General features: G+C 41.5%; 4 protein-coding genes across 5 annotated transcripts; 1 reads left to right on the top strand and 3 right to left on the bottom strand.

The window, feature by feature from the left end:
• Nucleotides 1-37: 37 nt before the first annotated feature.
• On the top strand, nucleotides 38-2,680 carry gstz1 (glutathione S-transferase zeta 1). 2 transcript variants are annotated; one of them, XM_030718998.1, is made up of 9 exons: nucleotides 38-195; nucleotides 534-585; nucleotides 662-729; nucleotides 917-997; nucleotides 1,082-1,207; nucleotides 1,340-1,415; nucleotides 1,810-1,862; nucleotides 1,959-2,008; nucleotides 2,504-2,680. In XM_030718998.1, exons 1-9 carry the CDS (start codon nucleotides 166-168, stop codon nucleotides 2,628-2,630), a joined length of 663 nt encoding a protein of 220 aa, XP_030574858.1. In that variant the 5' UTR covers nucleotides 38-165; the 3' UTR covers nucleotides 2,631-2,680. The 2 variants fall into 2 exon arrangements, with proteins under 2 accessions (XP_030574858.1, XP_030574859.1); XM_030718999.1 differs by lacking the exon at nucleotides 38-195 and adding an exon at nucleotides 362-458.
• Nucleotides 2,681-2,747: 67 nt separating this feature from the next.
• LOC115773010 (acyl-CoA-binding domain-containing protein 4) lies at nucleotides 2,748-8,379 on the bottom strand. Its single transcript, XM_030719502.1, has 14 exons — nucleotides 8,316-8,379; nucleotides 7,822-7,992; nucleotides 7,575-7,745; nucleotides 7,401-7,506; nucleotides 6,497-6,619; nucleotides 6,293-6,406; nucleotides 6,039-6,207; nucleotides 5,834-5,962; nucleotides 4,364-4,551; nucleotides 4,048-4,244; nucleotides 3,878-3,969; nucleotides 3,739-3,793; nucleotides 3,393-3,490; nucleotides 2,748-3,253 (listed from the first exon to the last, which is right to left on the bottom strand). The coding sequence occupies exons 2-14, from the start codon at nucleotides 7,881-7,883 to the stop codon at nucleotides 3,024-3,026; spliced, it is 1,734 nt and encodes a 577-aa protein (XP_030575362.1). The 5' UTR covers nucleotides 7,884-7,992; nucleotides 8,316-8,379; the 3' UTR covers nucleotides 2,748-3,023.
• Nucleotides 8,380-11,490: 3,111 nt separating this feature from the next.
• tmed8 (transmembrane p24 trafficking protein 8) lies at nucleotides 11,491-13,436 on the bottom strand. The gene is made up of 6 exons (XM_030718892.1): nucleotides 13,305-13,436; nucleotides 12,859-12,975; nucleotides 12,662-12,749; nucleotides 12,450-12,543; nucleotides 11,945-12,238; nucleotides 11,491-11,829 (listed from the first exon to the last, which is right to left on the bottom strand). Exons 2-6 carry the CDS (start codon nucleotides 12,966-12,968, stop codon nucleotides 11,612-11,614), a joined length of 804 nt encoding a protein of 267 aa, XP_030574752.1. The 5' UTR covers nucleotides 12,969-12,975; nucleotides 13,305-13,436; the 3' UTR covers nucleotides 11,491-11,611.
• Nucleotides 13,437-14,559: 1,123 nt separating this feature from the next.
• On the bottom strand, nucleotides 14,560-17,218 carry noxred1 (NADP-dependent oxidoreductase domain containing 1). The gene is given in 7 exon segments (XM_030718891.1): nucleotides 14,560-15,196; nucleotides 15,286-15,357; nucleotides 15,359-15,482; nucleotides 15,611-15,765; nucleotides 15,852-16,032; nucleotides 16,680-16,864; nucleotides 16,946-17,218. Coding segments are annotated over 7 exon segments (1,014 nt in total). The 5' UTR covers nucleotides 17,104-17,218; the 3' UTR covers nucleotides 14,560-15,057.
• Between the last annotated feature and the right edge of the window lie 41 nt (nucleotides 17,219-17,259).

The following is a 17,259-nucleotide window of genomic DNA, read 5'->3' as shown; positions in this document are numbered from 1 at the left end:
ATTGGCTAATAAAACAAGTCAGTCCCCAATTTGCCAGGAAATGTGTCCCCGCAGAGCTGTATCCACATGCGACGATCAACAAAGTGGGACTTTGCTGTGAAGTGTTTGTGATCTTTCAACAGTGGCGCTCATCCCAAAAATTAAAGTGTTATCACAGCCACGACAATGCGCCTGTCGTTAGTTTGCCTCGCTAAGGTACTGTAATATCACTGTTACTGCTGGCTGTATGCGAAGTATCTGTGCATCAGCTGGTTAATTTGAACCATATGAAGCCCAAATGGTGCTTAGTCATGGACCAAAGAGTAGGTAGGAGGGAGTTTAGGGAGCACACCCTATTGGCTGCTCGAAGTGGATGAGATTTGGTTAAAAAAAAAAAAAAAAAAAAAAAAAACTACTTGCAATAGCTGATCCAGTCTAGTCGAGGGAAATCTATGTGAACTATGGCAACCCAGACCAAGGTGAACCCAGCGTACAAGACTACAAAGCATAACTGGCTTTAATTTTAAACTGACTATTTTCTGTTTTCTATGCAGCCCATACTTCATGGATACTTCAGAAGCTCCTGCTCCTGGAGGGTTCGCATTGGTAAGTCATGCCTTAGGATTATTCTGCTTACTTACAGAAATATATTACTAAGATAATTAACTTTTTTGTGCACCAGCCTTTGCTCTGAAAGGTGTTGACTATGACCAGGTTCCAGTCAATCTGATCAAAGATGGAGGGCAGCAGGTAGTGTGCAAATACACTCAACCCATATGAAAGCAAACATGATAGTTTGTACGTGATTGTTTGCCTAAGAAAGTCAAGACATGCTGAAATAATATGAAGTGTCTTAGCATAGTACTGCCTGAAATGAACAATAGATTCATGCACGTTTTGAAATCATGTGCTAGTCTGATAACAGTCTGTGCCAAAGCTTACAGAGGACTACAAAGCACTAAACTCCATGCAACAAGTGCCTGCAGTGGAGATTGATGGCATCACTCTCTCTCAGTCAGTGAGTCTGCTTTCATCTCACCATAATTATCTTATTTTACTACCTTTACCGACAGCGTTTTGTTTTTTTTTTCCCCTCATGTAGTTGGCAGTGATCCAGTACATCGACGAGACCAGACCAGGACCTCCTCTTCTTCCAGCAGACCCAAAGGCACGCGCCCAGGTCAGGATGATAAGTGACCTCATTGCCTCGGGTATACAGCCCCTGCAGGTGAGCAGAACACAAACTATGAAACCTTCAGTTCAAATATCTACTCTGGTTTACAAAAAAATTAAAGCCTGCATGTCACTGACAACCTGCAAAACCAGTAGCTTTATCATTATTTATTCTTGGTTGTTTCAGAATTTGTATGTAATCCAGAAAATAGGAGCAGAGAAGATGCAGTGGGCTCAGCACTTCATTGACCGTGGTTTTCAAGGTAGGTGGAAGCCTCTCTTCTGTAGCAAACTCATTTTTAGCTCATGGGCCACATACAGACCAAAAACCTTTCACCTTCCCTTTGTTTTAGTGTAAATAAGGATAAGTGCATTCTTACAAAGCGTGACTCCTTAGCTTAACCATCTTATTTCACTGTAACGTCACAGGCAGGGAGGCTTTTAAAATTGACAATGTTATAAAATACAGTAAAAATACAGAAACAAACTTCTAAAATTTCTGTCCTAATATTTACGCTTTTCAAAGTCATTCAGTGGGTGAACCAGTTCTGGCCCACAGGCCCTATGTTTGACACCCCTGCTCTATACATTGGAGTTATTTTCATCACAAGGCAAATTTTCTAAATTGATTTACACGCTCATGTCATTATCCCCCAGCTCTCGAGCCAATTCTTAAGCGAACGGCAGGGAAATACTGTGTAGGTGATGAGGTAAGATCATGAATGTCATATAGCAGCTGGGTGAATTACAGCACTGTTTTTTTTTGTTTGTTTGTTTTTTAATTTTACTTTCTGATTCTCTTTTAGATTTCCATGGCAGACATCTGTCTGGTCCCACAAGTCTACAATGCAGAGAGGTAGGCTATGAGACATTTCATAAAAACTGCAATAGAAGTGCCACTTTAATGCAAACAGTTCTCCACAAAATCCAATTTACATATTTTCCCTCTGGCATGTAGTGCTATATATCACTTTGTTTTGTGTGAGCTGACCAGAATTGGAGATATGGCTCCAGCAATGCCTGCCTTCTTTTAAATATAATGGAACCAGATGGCACTAGCTTTGTGGCGCTCAAAGCACCAAAACCTGCTGGAAAGAGATGCTGAGCTTTCACATACATTTAAAGCTTAGTAGCAGCAGCAGCATCTCTTTCCAGCAGTATTCCTGCACTATTCCACGCAGGAACTAATTTTTGTCTATCGTCTACATCCACCAACCAAAGAAAGTATGTAGTTACATTAGTTAGCATTACAGATCAGCCAAGTATTATCATTGTTTGCATCAAGAGGCATGAGCACAGTCTAAACAGCCTATACAGAGAAGCATCACCGTTGTGCTTTTTATCTCCACAGGTTCAAAGTGGACGTTGGGAAGTATCCAACCATCAAAAGGTTAAATGAAGCCTTACTTGAGATTGAAGCTTTCCAAGTGAGCCACCCATCACGCCAACCAGATACACCTGTTGATCTGCGTGCTTAAAATAACATCAGTTTCTTTGTACACTGTTAAATAAAATGCTTCAAAAGCCACTGTTCCAGTGCAGTTACTTTAAACAACAAGGAAACTTCAAATTTAAAAAAAACCATTTATTAGTATTTTAGCATGAAATTAAACTTTGACTTTAATTTGCGTTTAAATTCATACAGATCCATGGAGAAGGGGTGAAGGGCAATAATGTGTAAAACATGCTGCTCATATTTGCTATGCAAAGTGGAACATTGCCTGGATGGTGATTACTGAAGACTCATACAATAAACAAAAAGAATCACAGTGAACACACGCGCACACACACAAAAATATATATCGATGAGAGAAAAAACAAAGCAGAATTACTCTTCCACACAAAATGCTCTTTTCTCACATCAGATCACATCATTCGTCAACAGGAATCTCCACTGTGCATTTGACTGTGTCATTGTAGAAGGAGCCGGAGCAGTCTGAGCCACCAAACACCAGCAATGCACACTGGATTTTGACATTTTTACCCTGTCCAGGTGTCTCGGTGTCTCTTAGCATAGTGCTGCCCAAAAGTATCATGCTGTGTCCAGCACGAGGCTTGGAGCAAAGCAGTGGACATGCCAGTGAACTCCACATATTGGTATCTGACGAAGAAAAGAAAGGATGCTTGATCAAAAGCAGCTGATTTCATTCCCACTGATGCTTAGTGCCAAAAAAAAAACACTGACCCAAACTTGAACACACATTATTTTTAAATGTCAAAACACTGGAATAAGTACTCACCTGTATTAAAGACGTGTACATCCTGCAGAACTCCGATTGCACTGCAGCCTCCACTGACTAAAATTTTATTGTCTGAAACTGGGAGTGCTGCATGAAATCTGTTCATTTAAATATAAAAAGGGGGGTTCATCTGTACCATTATTATAGTCAGTCTTTACGTGTTTTTAAATGTGTATTATGTTCAATTAAAAGAAAAGAGGAACTCAAGCACTGCCCAAAGATAGAATAATCTCACTTAGATACATTTATTGTTAAACTACATTAAATCTCTTTCTGAGATACCCAAGGATGCTAAAACCAGATGGCTACATGGATGACATTTATCAAGGTTGATTCATTTACTCACCCTCGAGGCAGTGGTGGCATGTTCCCACTCTTCACAGCTGTGTACTCCATGAATCCTTCACTCAGTAGAGAAAACAAAGATCAGTGCAATCCTGGTCACTCAGTTTCTATCTAAGGCAGTCAGTGAATCTTCATCTTACCCAGATCTAACACATGGAGGTCATTAAAGTAGGCAGCAGTCTTGCGTCCACCAAATATGATCAACTTCTGAGACAGAAGTGTAGCCGTGTGCCTGTTCAATAAGCAGAGAATTAGCATTCAGGAAAATTAAGATGGCATTTAAGGTAAAATAAGTTTATCTAAGACTGACCCAAACCGAGGCAGAGGTCTGTCCCCCTCCACAATGGGCTGGTACCAGAGTTCAAACTCTGGGTTGAAGATGTATAGAGCATTACTGCAGGATTTATCCCCTGAAGAATGGCTTGACTGAACTCCGCCAAAGACAAAAAGCTCTTTTTTGTAAAAGGCTGCAGAGTGATATGCCAAATTTGGAACATTCCCTTTTGCCTTAAGGACAGAAAATATCCACAAATACAGCAATAAAAAGGCAAGTAAACAGCCCATTTCATTCACACATGCATTCTTTTCAGGAATGTGGAAACACAAAATGTTAACAACAAACCCACATTGACAAGCTTCCACTTCCAGGTCAGAGTATTAAGGATGTACAGCTCCGTGTAACGCTGACCCTCCCTCAGGCCACCGTAAACAAAGACTGCTTTGGAGTCTGGGTCATAGGTTGCACTGTGTCCTCGGGCACATGGTGGTTCAGGTCCAGAATCAGAGGAGTTCATTGGGAACCAGAAATCACTGTCTAAAACGAGGTCAGGTAAAGATTAAGTACAAATGCTTCCTCCACTGCTGCCACACACTTTCAGTCTGGGCCCTTCATTTCATCCAATGAAATGGATATAGACAACTGATCTACGCTCATCAAAAAAAATTAAAGGAACACTTTGGAAACACATCAGATCTCAAGGGGGAAAAAAATCATGCTGGATATCTATACTGATACGGACTGAGTAATGTGTCAGGGATGAAAGGATGCCACATTGTTTGATGGAAATGATTAACCTACAGAGGGTTGAATTCAACCTGAAAATCAAAGTGAAAAAATGAAGCTGCAGGTAGTCCATTTTGCCAAAAATTTCATTGCAGCAACTCATACTCAGAAGTTTGCATGGCCCCCAAATGCTTGTATGCATGTTTGACAACATTGGGGCATGCTCCTGATGAGATGACTGAAGGTGTCCTGGAGGATCTCCTCCCAGATCTGGACCAGGGCATCACTGAGCAGGTGATGATGGTGCAGAGGATTTAGGTCAGGTGAGTGTGGGGGCCAGTCAATGGTATCAATTCCTTCATCCTCCAGGAACTACCTGCATACTATCACCACATGAGGCCAGGCACTGTCATGCACCAGGTGGAACCACTGCACTAGTGTAGGGTCTGATAGTGGGTCAACCTGATACCTAATGGCAGTCAGGGTACCGTTGCCTAGCCTGTAGAGGTCTGTGAACCCTTGAATGCCTCCCCAGACCATCACTGACCCACCACCAAACCGGTCATGCTGAAAGATGTTACAGGCAGTGTATTCTCCACAGCTTCTCCAGACGTACTCAGGGTGAACCTGCTCTCATTTGTGAAAAGCAAAGGGTGGACTGGTATTCTATGGCAATTGGGCTCCACAGTGCTGGGAAGTGAGCACAGGACCCACTAGAGGACATCAGGTGCTCAGGCCACCCTCATGAAGTCAGTTTCTGATTGTTTGGTCAGGGTCCTCTTTAGGGTCCAGGTATCACCTCATGCTGCCAATCGTGACACTGACCCTAGCCAAATGCAATAGTAGTGAAAAAACTGAAAAGATGAGGGGGGAAAATGTCAGTGGCCTCCACCTGCGAAATTATTCCTGCTTTGATTTACACCAAAACTGCTGAAACTGATTAACAACCTCCTGTGCTACTTAACTGACCAGATCAATATCCCAGAAGTTTAACTGACTTGATCCTACACTAGTTAGTGTTCCTTTTATTTTTTTTAATTGTTATTTTTTTTGAGCAGTGTATGTAGCCAAACATCCAACAAACCCCACTGACCTAACTCGAGCTTCCACAAGGAGTCCTTGCAGTATTTTTGCTCTGAAGTTTCCCCTCCGATGAGGATGGCAGTATCAGGGTCACTCAGACACACAGTATGGCACCAACGCTTTGACGGACAAGCTGAAACTAATCAGAAATCTTTGTCAAAGCCCATTTTGTGCAATCAGATTTAACCATAATAAATTTTTATTTTGTCTCTGACCTCCTCTGTTCTCATTCTTTATGAGCACAGTCATTTCTTCTTGGCTGTTCATTCTCCTCTTCTTGGGGGTTGAAGCTTGGTCTATGTCCTCTGAGAGACTGTCCACATCCTCAGAGCTCCACCTGAGCTGGCCTCTCCTACTAATGACTGTACGCCTGGGTGTCTTTTCCTTTCAGTCACACAGAGCATACTGACCTGCATTAGTTACTGCCCTCACATGCACACATTAATATACACCTAAGCATAACACTCACTGTAGGCCACACTGGAGGTTTATTCTCCACAGCGGAGTCGCTGGTGTCAACTTTATTCACTTGGATCTCAGCAAAGCACATGCTGTCACCCAGGTGTGACATCTCAGAAGTTATCTGTAAGGTTTTGTATTAACTGAACAATTAAGACACATCAAAACCAAAGTGTGGATTGCCACTGAACTATTTTGGCCCCGTTTATCTCACCGTTTCATTTTCAGTACTTTGGTGTAATGTGGTGGAAGGATCGGTCACATCGTGCCCTTCTGGGAACAAGCATTTCCTTTGAACCAAAGGGGTACTGCTGAAGACACTGGAGTTCTCGTGTGGCTGGACAAGTCATTGCAAGAAACAAACCACTGTGCAAAATCGGCCACAAACTGAACTGTTTATACTGATACTACAGATACAGCACAGTAAGGTTGACCAGGCGGCCCAGGTGTATGCGCACCTCATCTCTCACATATTGACACAATGCCTAACACTGATGTATAATGGAACCTACCACAAAGAAATGAAGATTAACTGACAATAAATGCCATGAAGCTACGTATAACAGGGTGAAAATGGTAGACAGTGATTCTGTTCTGCAAGTGTTATTTTATAATTTCACACAGGGGGAGGAAACTAACATGTATCATTAAGTTACATTGTATACCAGTCACACAAATGGCTCAAAATTGTTAGAATTGTCACGTGTGGCTCAAAAGAGCTCGGTTCATGTGTGGATGCATCTCTACTCAAACCCAAAAACTGATTAACAGCAGCTGAAACATTTTTGAGAATTACTAATTAAAAAAAAAAAAAAAAAAAAGAAATACAAGAGTAGAAAAAGTCCATTAAGAACAGACTTCAGCTTGTTGCTTGTTGCATCTCCTCAGGACAGGAGTCGGTTTAGTTGGATTCAGATAAACTATATTTGTCCTTTACATGCTATCACCTGTAGCCTGAATAGTTTGTGGGGGGTGGGGTTTTTTTTTTGTTTGTTTGTTTTTAAGTGACGATGCGTCCCACCACACATTTCCACACAAACATGAGATCCACGTGTTTGTTAGGATCTAGTCACTCTCGATACATGAGCTTTGTTTTCCGTCATTTAAACCTCTCCTACCTCTCCGGACACTGTGAGCAAAATCTTGCCATAAACGCCCCTCCTGCCTCTCTCTGCAGCCACTGCCACGATCTCGGCGCTCCAGTCACCTTCCCAAGTCAGGCACCTGAGTTCAAAGAGATCTCAGAAAATCGAAACGGGGGGCTGCAAATACCTTACTGCTACTTCACGTACCTAACTTCAGGGGACAGAGTTCCAATCTTCTGAGCTGGTACGTCTGCACTGACCAAAACCTCCACTGAGATGGTGGTCTCATTGTATTCCCACTGTCCGAGACCGAAGATGACCAGCTGTTTAGGAAGAGGCAGCGGGATATGGACCTGAAAGTGCCTTCGGTCAGATTTGCTGTGAAGAGTGAGTGCATATAGTGAATCTTAAAGTGCTTTTAACGCATTTGTTGTTGTTTCATCAAACGACATACCTAATAAACTGGCGCGGAGCGTCACGCAGGGACCAAAGGACATAAAAACTCAGCCTCCCCATGTTGTTTCACTGATAATTCCGACAAAACAAGTTCCAAATGTAGCCAGCAAACAGCAAAACTCGGTGCAACCTGGATCTCCGGTGGGAACCTCTGATTGGCTGAGAGGAACTGGAGGCCGTTGTGAAAACGCACAGGTGAGAGGTCAAAGCAATTAAGGGAATTTACACACTGGCTAAATGCAATGGATATTTATTATGAATCACTAAAGGGACTTTAAAATTTCCATATTTTATGGGCACACAAATTATGGGTATGATCAGATGTACTTAATCATATTTGATCCACGTCGTGGTCCATTTACAACTTCCGATGCACTGATAGCACTGAACTGGACAGCAGTGGCGGGCGGATCGATCCAAATATCGATAATATCGATACCAACATTGGTATTGATATTGATCAGTACCAGTGTAATGAGATGGATACTCTACCTTCAGTTTCTCTCCTGTATGCAGTGCTGCGGTTTCATCAAAGATGCGAGCTGACTGTTTAAGTACCACTCTTGTCACAGCACATAGCAGGCACACTTTGCTCCTCCCTTCCTCACAGTGTTTTAATGTTATACCATCATGTGACACATAACATATTTTACTTGGGGGAAAAAAAAGAACTTGCTTTAAATGTTATATAACATTGTGGAGTGATAATTTCGTACAGCTTGTTTATTTAAGAAAAAATCCAGAAAATTAGTGAATGAAGGGATATTTTTTATTACATTTTTGCATTATACTTTCTGAACACTCTACCTGAAAATTGGCTCTTGAGTGATCATTTTGTACACTTTATTTCAGAAAAAATCCAGACATCACAATGTATGGGGAAATTGTTTTGTTACTGTTCTAAGGTTTTTTTAAAGTATTTTCTATTTACCTATAAACTTTACCCAATTCTATCCTGAGTTTTAACTAATTAATGATCGAAAGGGGGGAAAAAAATCACAAAACACTTAAGTTTATGAAACTTCTTCATAATTATTAAAAAGTATCAGTATCAGCGATACTGGCCCTGTATTTACTTGGTATTGATCGATACCAAATCTTGCAGTATCGCACACCACTACTGGACAGCACTGGACATATGTAGTGCATTTTATATGGCAGGCTAGACCCTCCCACTTTGATTGACACCTCATCCAGCCAATCATGTTCATTTCTTAACATGATTGGCTGGATGAGGTGCTTGGCCTTAGATCACCAAGCACTCTGCATTGTGCTTGGCGTTCTAAGGCTTGGATGCGGCTGCTCGGCCATGGAAATCCATTCCATGAAGCTCTCTGTGTGCTGTTCTTGAGATAATCTAAAGGCCTCGTGAAGTTTGGAGGTCTGTAGTGATTGACTGCAGAAATTTGGTGACCTCTGCACACTGTAGTATTATTCATGGTATATGCCACATATATATCTTATGTACATTTACTTCCCTGAGAAATTTGTCTGGAAAATAACATAATGATTAAAAATACAGAAGCTTATAATGTTCCGTGTCATCATGAAGTTTGTGTTCTGACTGTACAATGAACCACACTGACGAAGACTACACAATGACAGAAATGGAGACTTCGAGGTCACCCTGTTGTTGAAATTCTCTGTTTTCCACATTCTGTTTTGTAAATGATGTAATCAAGACTGATATGCTGTGACTATATGAAACTGTAAGTTGAATTAGAATGTGCCAGTACTTCATGCCATCTCACACGGGCATGGCATGCAGTCTGACCCAGATATCTGAACTGTTTGAAATGGCTTTATTAAATTTAATAATTGGACTCCTTATTCCTGTTTGGTGTCATTCCTGTTCGATAAAACGAATACGCAGAACCCTAAAGGCTTAAGCAGCAGCACGCATTCTTATTATTTAAATTCCTTATTTAAAATACTCAGACCAGCCTGTCTGGCACCGGCAACCATGCCACATTCACTTAATTCAAGTCACTTAAATCACCTTTCTTCTTCTGACACTCTGAACTTTAAGCAGGTCTTTATAACCATGTCTACAGCATTGAGCTGCTGGCATGTGATGGTCTGGTTAGGTATTTGCATTAAAGAGCAGTTGAACAGGTGCGTCTAACAAAGTGGCCAGTAAGTGTAGTTTGTTAAATTCTAAATATATCTGGTCAGTTCTGGAGCTCTATGGTGTTAATGTAGAGTTGTGTTATATTACTTTATTATTCCGTTCCCCCCGCAGGAACAACATTTCAGAGGTGACAATGCCAAAAAACACCTTTATAATATATTGCAACACCACTTGCAGCCTAAAAAAAAATGCCCCTGATTCTTACTTTATAAGACCTGAGCTGTTGTAGTATTTTGAATAAGAATAAATACTTTTCAGAAGGTCAGGTATTTTGATTTTTAGAAATCCACTAAAACACAAGCAAGACTGGTTGTATCTTAGGATTGTGAAGGGCCTTAAGGGAGAGCTGAAAATAAAACCTGGTTTCATCAGCATGTCTGTGTAACTATTACATCAATCCCCTAATGCCACAATTTAATGGAAACACAAGGGGCCACCCTGAAGTGCTTTCTAATCCTGGATGTGCAGCGAGACTGTTATAAAATGACCGAGGTCGCGGTTGAAAACGTGCAGCGTTGGCTGGCATTTTTTTCAAGCTGTCCCAACAATCACCTGTCATTCACACTGGTCTTATCTAACCCCCTCAATTAATCACAAAGACAATGATTCAATACTCTCTTTATTGTGGAATATAAATTTCAGGATTTGATGCCATCAGCATAACTTACAGTGCGGATACAGTACACTCTCAGTTGCTTTACATTGTACTGTGTGCAACATCAGCAGCCAGATCTGTGAAATCTTTGGAAGAGTGAGTGAAATTATAAAAGGAATGAAAAAAAAAAAAAAAACTTCTGGGATAGACGTGGACAAAAAAAATTCTACCTCCAAACATAATGAAAGTGTGCAAGTCAAATGTAAATATTGATTTTTTTATTACATAAGAGCTTTATGTGATAAGGGATGGCTTTTATTTGTGTCATAAAGAGCACAGTCTGGTTACCACTTGCTTCAGTACATTCAACCTAAGGTTTTTTTTTGGCCAACACACCACTGTGACAGTAGACATCTCTGTACTTATATAATATCCTCTGAATTATCACACGATTAGAGTCAATACAGACAAGGAAAAAAAATAAGTTAGACTACACGGCCGAATGATAAATACAGGTAACACAGAGAGAGCAGTAATAATAATAAAATGGTGCACGAGCACACACACAAAAAAATTCTTTCTTTAGATCACAGCTGTTTTAACAGTTTTACCTGTGCAGGTGTTCCCTGATCACTGCTACCATAGAAATGTTACAGGTGAAGACAATATATATTTTTTGATGGGCACTTGATCAAATAGCACAGTGCACACATGGGAAAATGGCACATATGCAAGGCTTCTTCAAACACGTATTAGCAAGAGACTAAAGCATTAGAAATCTGTGGGATTACAAACATAAATTCAACAAGTGACAACAAGCAGATGGTGATAAAAAATAGATATCCCTCATATATATATATATATATATATATATATATATATATATATATATATATATATATATATATATATATATATATATATATATATATATTTTTTTTTTTTAGAATTTTATTTTTGCCCCGGCCTTCTGCCACCAAGTGTGGAATGAAAAATAGTTCATTGTTCTTAAGAGTAATGTTCTTCAGTAAATCATACATTCATAAGCAATAAATTGGCATCTCAGGCACTGTAATAAACCCTGTAGTAAAGAGTTTTATTTCGCCAAAGGGAGTAGGAGTTGTCGAACTTCAGGAGGTAAGTGCCTTCACCTGGGAATTCGTGGCTCCCCGCGAGCACGGACAGGTGGCTGTCCTGGCGGTACACAGGTAGGATTTCAGCCAGGTTAGAATTGGTTTGAGTTTTGGAGCCCTTCTCGACATCTCCGTTGCTGACGGGCCCTAAAGAAATCACACGATCCACAAAGTCAACACACACCAACTCGGAACCCCAGCAGTAGGAGAAACATATTAAAAGCTACAATTACGTTCACAAAAGGAGGCTTCAGTGCCTGACCTTCAAGCTCCTCCTCTTCATCTTCGTCATCGCTTGACTCACTGATGTGGACTGTGATGGACCGGCTCGTCACGGGGCTCCAGTCGAAATAGATGCCGAAGCCGATGTCGTAGCCATCTGTGGCAAACTCCCAGCACACTTTTGTGGCTTCAGGCACAGTGGGCACGTGGACCGTCATGATGTCGCCTCGGTACACTGTCACCACACTGTCCTTCTCTGTTCGAAGCTTTGCCTTTAACTCCTTCACAGCAGCAGATGTCCAAGTTGTCGGGGGGTTCAGGGGTGGCATCTGGGCTGCCGTCGGAAGGAACACACAGCAGTGAGGTTAACAAGATATGACAGCAACGGTGCTAATTCATCCTGCTTATTTTCTGATTGTAGATTTACCATTTTAAAGCAAACACTGTGCAAGCACACTGCAATTAGCGGCATGTTTATGAACCCACAGAGGCAGGATCACTGCTGAACAAAGCAGCAGTCATGATGGCACACTGCAGGTCCTCACCTTTCATCTCAGCAGAGAGCTGACAGCTCCCTGCGCTGTTGTTCTCCTCGCCTCCTTCCCCCAGGGCCAGCTCAGCAGGGGCCTCTTCATTACCCTCAATATGCACACACATCAGGTATATTATTGCAAAGACATGACCTTACATTGTATGATTACTGATTACTGTTTAATGCAACTTGTTTACAGCTCACCTAACACACAGTATTACCTACCTCAGAAAGATGTCCTGAATCCTCCTTGGTGTCATCCATACTGTCTTTGGATTGAGTAAAGCTCTCTGAAAGATTTGTATTCTGCAGCCTGAAGTAAAGACAGAACAGAAATATTAAACGTATATATTATTAAAGATGCAAGGGTGCACATCAGTACGCTGCCATCTGTGCAGCGACTTTCTGCAGCAACAGGTTACCTGTCCGGTGGTCTGTTGTCGCACTGTTTGGCTGTGACTCCGGGGAAAGACGAGAAAGACAGTGATGACAGCCGTGACTGGAGCTGCGATGTAGCCTCTAATTTCTCCATGGCCGTCCTGAGAAGGCAAACACCTCCGTCTGCGTGGCCGCAAAGATAAAACCCCGCCCCTTACAACCACAGGGAGGGCTACGGATGAAGCTAGTCTCCTAGCGCAGGTTGGATAAACTAAACAAACTGCTGTTTCGCATAATGAACCCCGTCAATCATAGTATTTCCTTGCGATTTAATAGGTAAAGCAGTAAAGACGAACTGCGTTTAACACACGTGGGGAACTCTAGCTTCAGTAACCAGGCTAGCCGTTAGCTGCTAGCTCGCGTTAGCTACTCAGCGAGCCGGGAAAAGACAGCCAAAGCTGCGGACACAACAGCCATTAACTTATCTCACCACAATGTAGCGCCGATAATCTGATGTGATTTTAGTTTAATCAAACTCAGGGCATGAAGAAAAACACCTCCATATCCCCGCAGTCATGTGACGGGTCTCTCCACAGTGCTGCTGCTGCTGCCACTTGACAGGAAAAAAAAAAAAAAGATTTTTGATACTTCCGTCTTTTCTGAGAAAATCAGCGAATCTGCATCCTTGGCAGGATCCTGCTGCAGCTCCTCCGAGGATAGTCACCGCTGCTTAGTGTTGAAATTAATCTTAAACGGTGTCCCTAAGCCAAATCATAAACACAAGTGGAAACAGCTTTATGTCATTTTTCTATTTTTCTCTTTCTCCCCCTTTAAGTTTTTTTTTCTAATGATACCATACTGTGCAAAAGTCTTGAGCCACCCCTCATTTCTTTATATTTTGCTAGGAAAATGGGGAACAGGTGCAGAAATTTGTTGAAACATCCACAAAAATATATGAAAATACAGTATATAAGGCAAAAACTGAGTGTGTGTAATCCTAACAAGCTTGAAAGTCAATATTTGATATAGCCACCTTTATTCTCCAGCACAGCCTGAACTCTCTGAGGCAGCTTTCTTGTCATTTCTTTAAAGGACATTCAAGCTCTTCTTTGGATGTTGGCTACCTTTTGTTCTCTCTCTTTATAGATGATCCTACACACGTCCTAGCTCTGGAGAGCCCAATCCATGACTGATGGTGTTCCATTGTGTGTTTTTCTATCCAGGTATGCTTTTACTGCATTGGCAATGTGCAATCTGCAGCCCCAAACCATGACAGAGCCTCCACCATGTTTTACAGATGGCTGTAGGCACTCACTGTTGTACCTCTCAACCTCCTTCATGCATGGTGACAATTTGAATCAAAAAATTTTAAATTTGGATTCATCAGACCTGTTGCCACTGATTGTCAGTCCAGTTCTTGTGTAATTTGGCATACCTCAGCCTTTTCTCCCTGTTTCCCTTCATTATAAATGGCTTCTTGACAGCCACCATTCCATTGAGACCGTTTCTGATGAGGCTTCGGTGAGCAGTAGCTGGATCAACTGAAGGTCTACCTGAGACACACAACCTGAGAGGTGCATTGGGAATTATACCGATCAGCCACATTATTTAATCCAAGCAAAAACAGACTTTTATTTCATGTAAATTCTTTTTATTGTTATTTAAGCCTTCAAGAAGTGATGCATGATCATATTTAATGAAAAAAAAATTCAGCATATTACAGAATATAAATCTACTTTTTTTGCAGTTTACTCTCATTGTAACTACACCAAGTATTAAAAAGCCAAATATTAAAAATGAACACTAAACAGTATCAGAATCTTTGCTGAGTCCTTAATACTACATAATGATTACTAAAACTGCTTGTGTAAGACAATCAGCAGCATCATTAAAAACACCCACCTAATGCTGTGAATGTACCCCTTGAGCCATAGTCAGGAGACCTCTGGAGGTGTCATATGTTGTCTGGCATAGAATAGTGGTTGTAGATCGTTGGGGCTGCAGGTTTGGGTCTCTATCGATTGAGCTTGCTCCTACTTATCCCCTGATGAATTTGCTCAATAAGTTTTTGAGCGTAACAGGGTGCAGCGCCCTGCTGAGAGCAGTGCATGTGCCATGGGAGTTGTGTGTGTGCTTGGTCTAGAACAAGTAGGTGTCAAAATAACATTAAGCTGAATAGGAAGAGCCATCGTAGAGACTGACCTCACCTATCAGTGATTTTAATGCTGTGGCTGATTAGTGTGTCATTTTGCTGGCGTCTCCATCTGGGATTTACATGCTGCAGAGATGCACTGCTGCACAGATTTACTACTTGATAGAAAGTGCAGCTGCAGCAGGGTCTCCTTGATCTGGGCATCCGTAAGAGAAATCCAGGGAAAAGGCCTTTTTGGAATAAAGAAAAAGTTAAAATATAACATGATTATTCATTTATATGACACATACTCATTAAAAAAAAACCCCAAACTACTTACTCATCTGAAAGAAGAGAAGATGCATGAGAGGAATTGATGAAACTCTGCACCTTTAATTGCTCAGTTTGCCCATTTCTCCTTAAATACAAAGTTTATCAAGGAGAGAGCCTCACTAGATCCCAGATTGGAAGATGTGCACAAATTCAACAGGCTGTACAACACTGCACACACCCAGTTTAGACCCAGAGAAATGCCATCTACATATGGAGTCAAAAAGTACAAATTAGAAACAGAACTTGTAAATAATTAGTTCAACTGAAGCACATATTAAATGCTGTCCCCTCACATGAAAAAAATGACATGAAAAGATGCTGAAGTGACGTACCTTTCACTGTGAGAGGGCACGATGCTTCTGTCAGTAAAGGATCTGATAAACCTTCGGCCACACAAGGACAGGACTGCCAAACATCTGCATTGTCACAAGCAACAAAGTCATACTGTGGCTTCAGGATGTAGTTGTGCCTGAGAAGTTTAGCTAATCTGAGACAGAAATTCAAAAGACAGTGATTCATTCACTCAAAAATGAAAAAAATATTGGTCCTAGGTGTGTCTGAATGTGGCAGTACCAGGGGACGGGAACAGCAGAGGTGAAACTGTACACAAGGCAGCGCTCTGGAAGATGGGAGCGGAGATCAGCGCAGACATTTGGGAGGTGAGAGGGCAGACAGCAAAGAAAGAGAACATCTGCCCACGCTGCCAGTCTGCGATTGTCAAAGAAACGTTCAACTTCTGTATGGGCAAATTCCTCTGAAACACACAACGTAAAAGGATCTTAACAATTACTTTTTTCAGTACACACGGAAGTTTGCTCCAAGTGCAGCTTAGTTAAATCAACACATGCTTAATCATTAACTCGTGAAGAGTCACCACCACCAACTCTAAACTGTTCACGGTCTTAAATGAGCAGAATGAAAAAAGACTGACAAAACCCCCCCAGCCCAAATCTGCTCAAAAATGCATCTGTGTGAAGATTAATCTGTAGTGATGTGTATGACAGCCCCTTAGTTCACCCACTATCTGAAACAAGCGGTTTTAGCTTCTCATCCTTTAAGACCACGCTTTCTTCTGATTGGCTGTCCCTTGCAAACAGGTCTGACTATATTTGGGGCGTCCCCTCTGATAGGAGCCAAGAACAGGAACCCCAGTATGAGGCCTGATCCTTCGGCTCACAGAGATTATTTGAACACAGCTCATTATTTGAAACTTTGACCATGTTTAATAGGAGCACCACCATTAAATGACAGGAAACAAGAGCGAGGATAATAGGTCCACTTTAAGATTTTGTGACTCGTGACATTTAAAGCATACAAAATCCATACACAGTATATGATGGTGAAGACAAATTCACTGCATCACAAGCATTTTTTCTCTGATTTAGGCTTTTTTGTGTGTACCTGTTAATTCTGGTCTTCTAGTGGAGATCTTAATATGTGAAGGTTTGATGTCGGTCTTTTCAAGAAGGGATAAGAGCAGCTGTTTTCCCACATGACCCATCCCAAGTATGCCTACACAGAGGTCACCGTCTTCTCCCGGTGCCAGTGGCTTTCTGGTTTTAGATGCGCGTCTTTTGATGGCACGTCTATAAAAGGAATACAGCGGCTTAAAACTAGACTTAAATCACTGCAAAATTCATATGCTGGGCGAATAAGTTATAATTTACCGAAGGGAGTCGATGAGTTCACGCATGAAAGCGGCGTGCGCGCACCCGCAAAACGTCAGCCAAGCCGAGCGCGCACGAAGGTAAAGTAACTTCTTTTCGTCCTCAGTGAGCCCGCTCTCAAAAGAAAGAGAGCTCAGGTCCGCAGCCATGTTCACCATCACCAAGACTTAGATAGATAGACTTAGATAGTATAAAAATTAGTAAAATATTTTTTAAAACTCCTTAAAAGATAGTGTTACAGTCTAAGGTTTACCACCAGATGACAGTGGCCTATTTCCGTTGCCAACAGCAACTTCTTTTTACGCGGGGTTACG

Source organism: Archocentrus centrarchus, chromosome 22 (genome assembly GCF_007364275.1).
Source record: "Archocentrus centrarchus isolate MPI-CPG fArcCen1 chromosome 22, fArcCen1, whole genome shotgun sequence".
Classification (NCBI taxonomy): Eukaryota; Metazoa; Chordata; class Actinopteri; order Cichliformes; family Cichlidae; genus Archocentrus; species Archocentrus centrarchus.
Note: the sequence above shows the minus strand (reverse complement) of the source record. Positions and strands in the feature narration are given on the sequence as shown.

Coding starts and splice junctions, on each gene's coding strand:
- gstz1 (XM_030718998.1), top strand. CDS start 166: ATGCGCCTGTCGTTAGTTTGCCTCGCTAAG. Junction 730..916: donor TCAAAGATGGAGGGCAGCAG/GTAGTGTGCAAA, acceptor TCTGTGCCAAAG/CTTACAGAGGACTACAAAGC. Junction 1,416..1,809: donor CATTGACCGTGGTTTTCAAG/GTAGGTGGAAGC, acceptor ATTATCCCCCAG/CTCTCGAGCCAATTCTTAAG.
- LOC115773010 (XM_030719502.1), bottom strand. CDS start 7,883: ATGGGGAGGCTGAGTTTTTATGTCCTTTGGTCCCTGCGTGACGCTCCG. Junction 6,620..7,400: donor TGCTCACAGTGTCCGGAGAG/GTAGGAGAGGTT, acceptor TGACTTGTCCAG/CCACACGAGAACTCCAGTGT. Junction 3,491..3,738: donor ATGCCACCACTGCCTCGAGG/GTGAGTAAATGA, acceptor TTAAATGAACAG/ATTTCATGCAGCACTCCCAG.
- tmed8 (XM_030718892.1), bottom strand. CDS start 12,968: ATGGAGAAATTAGAGGCTACATCGCAGCTCCAGTCACGGCTGTCATCA. Junction 12,750..12,858: donor GACAACAGACCACCGGACAG/GTAACCTGTTGC, acceptor TCTTTACTTCAG/GCTGCAGAATACAAATCTTT. Junction 11,830..11,944: donor TGAAGAGGAGGAGCTTGAAG/GTCAGGCACTGA, acceptor TGATTTCTTTAG/GGCCCGTCAGCAACGGAGAT.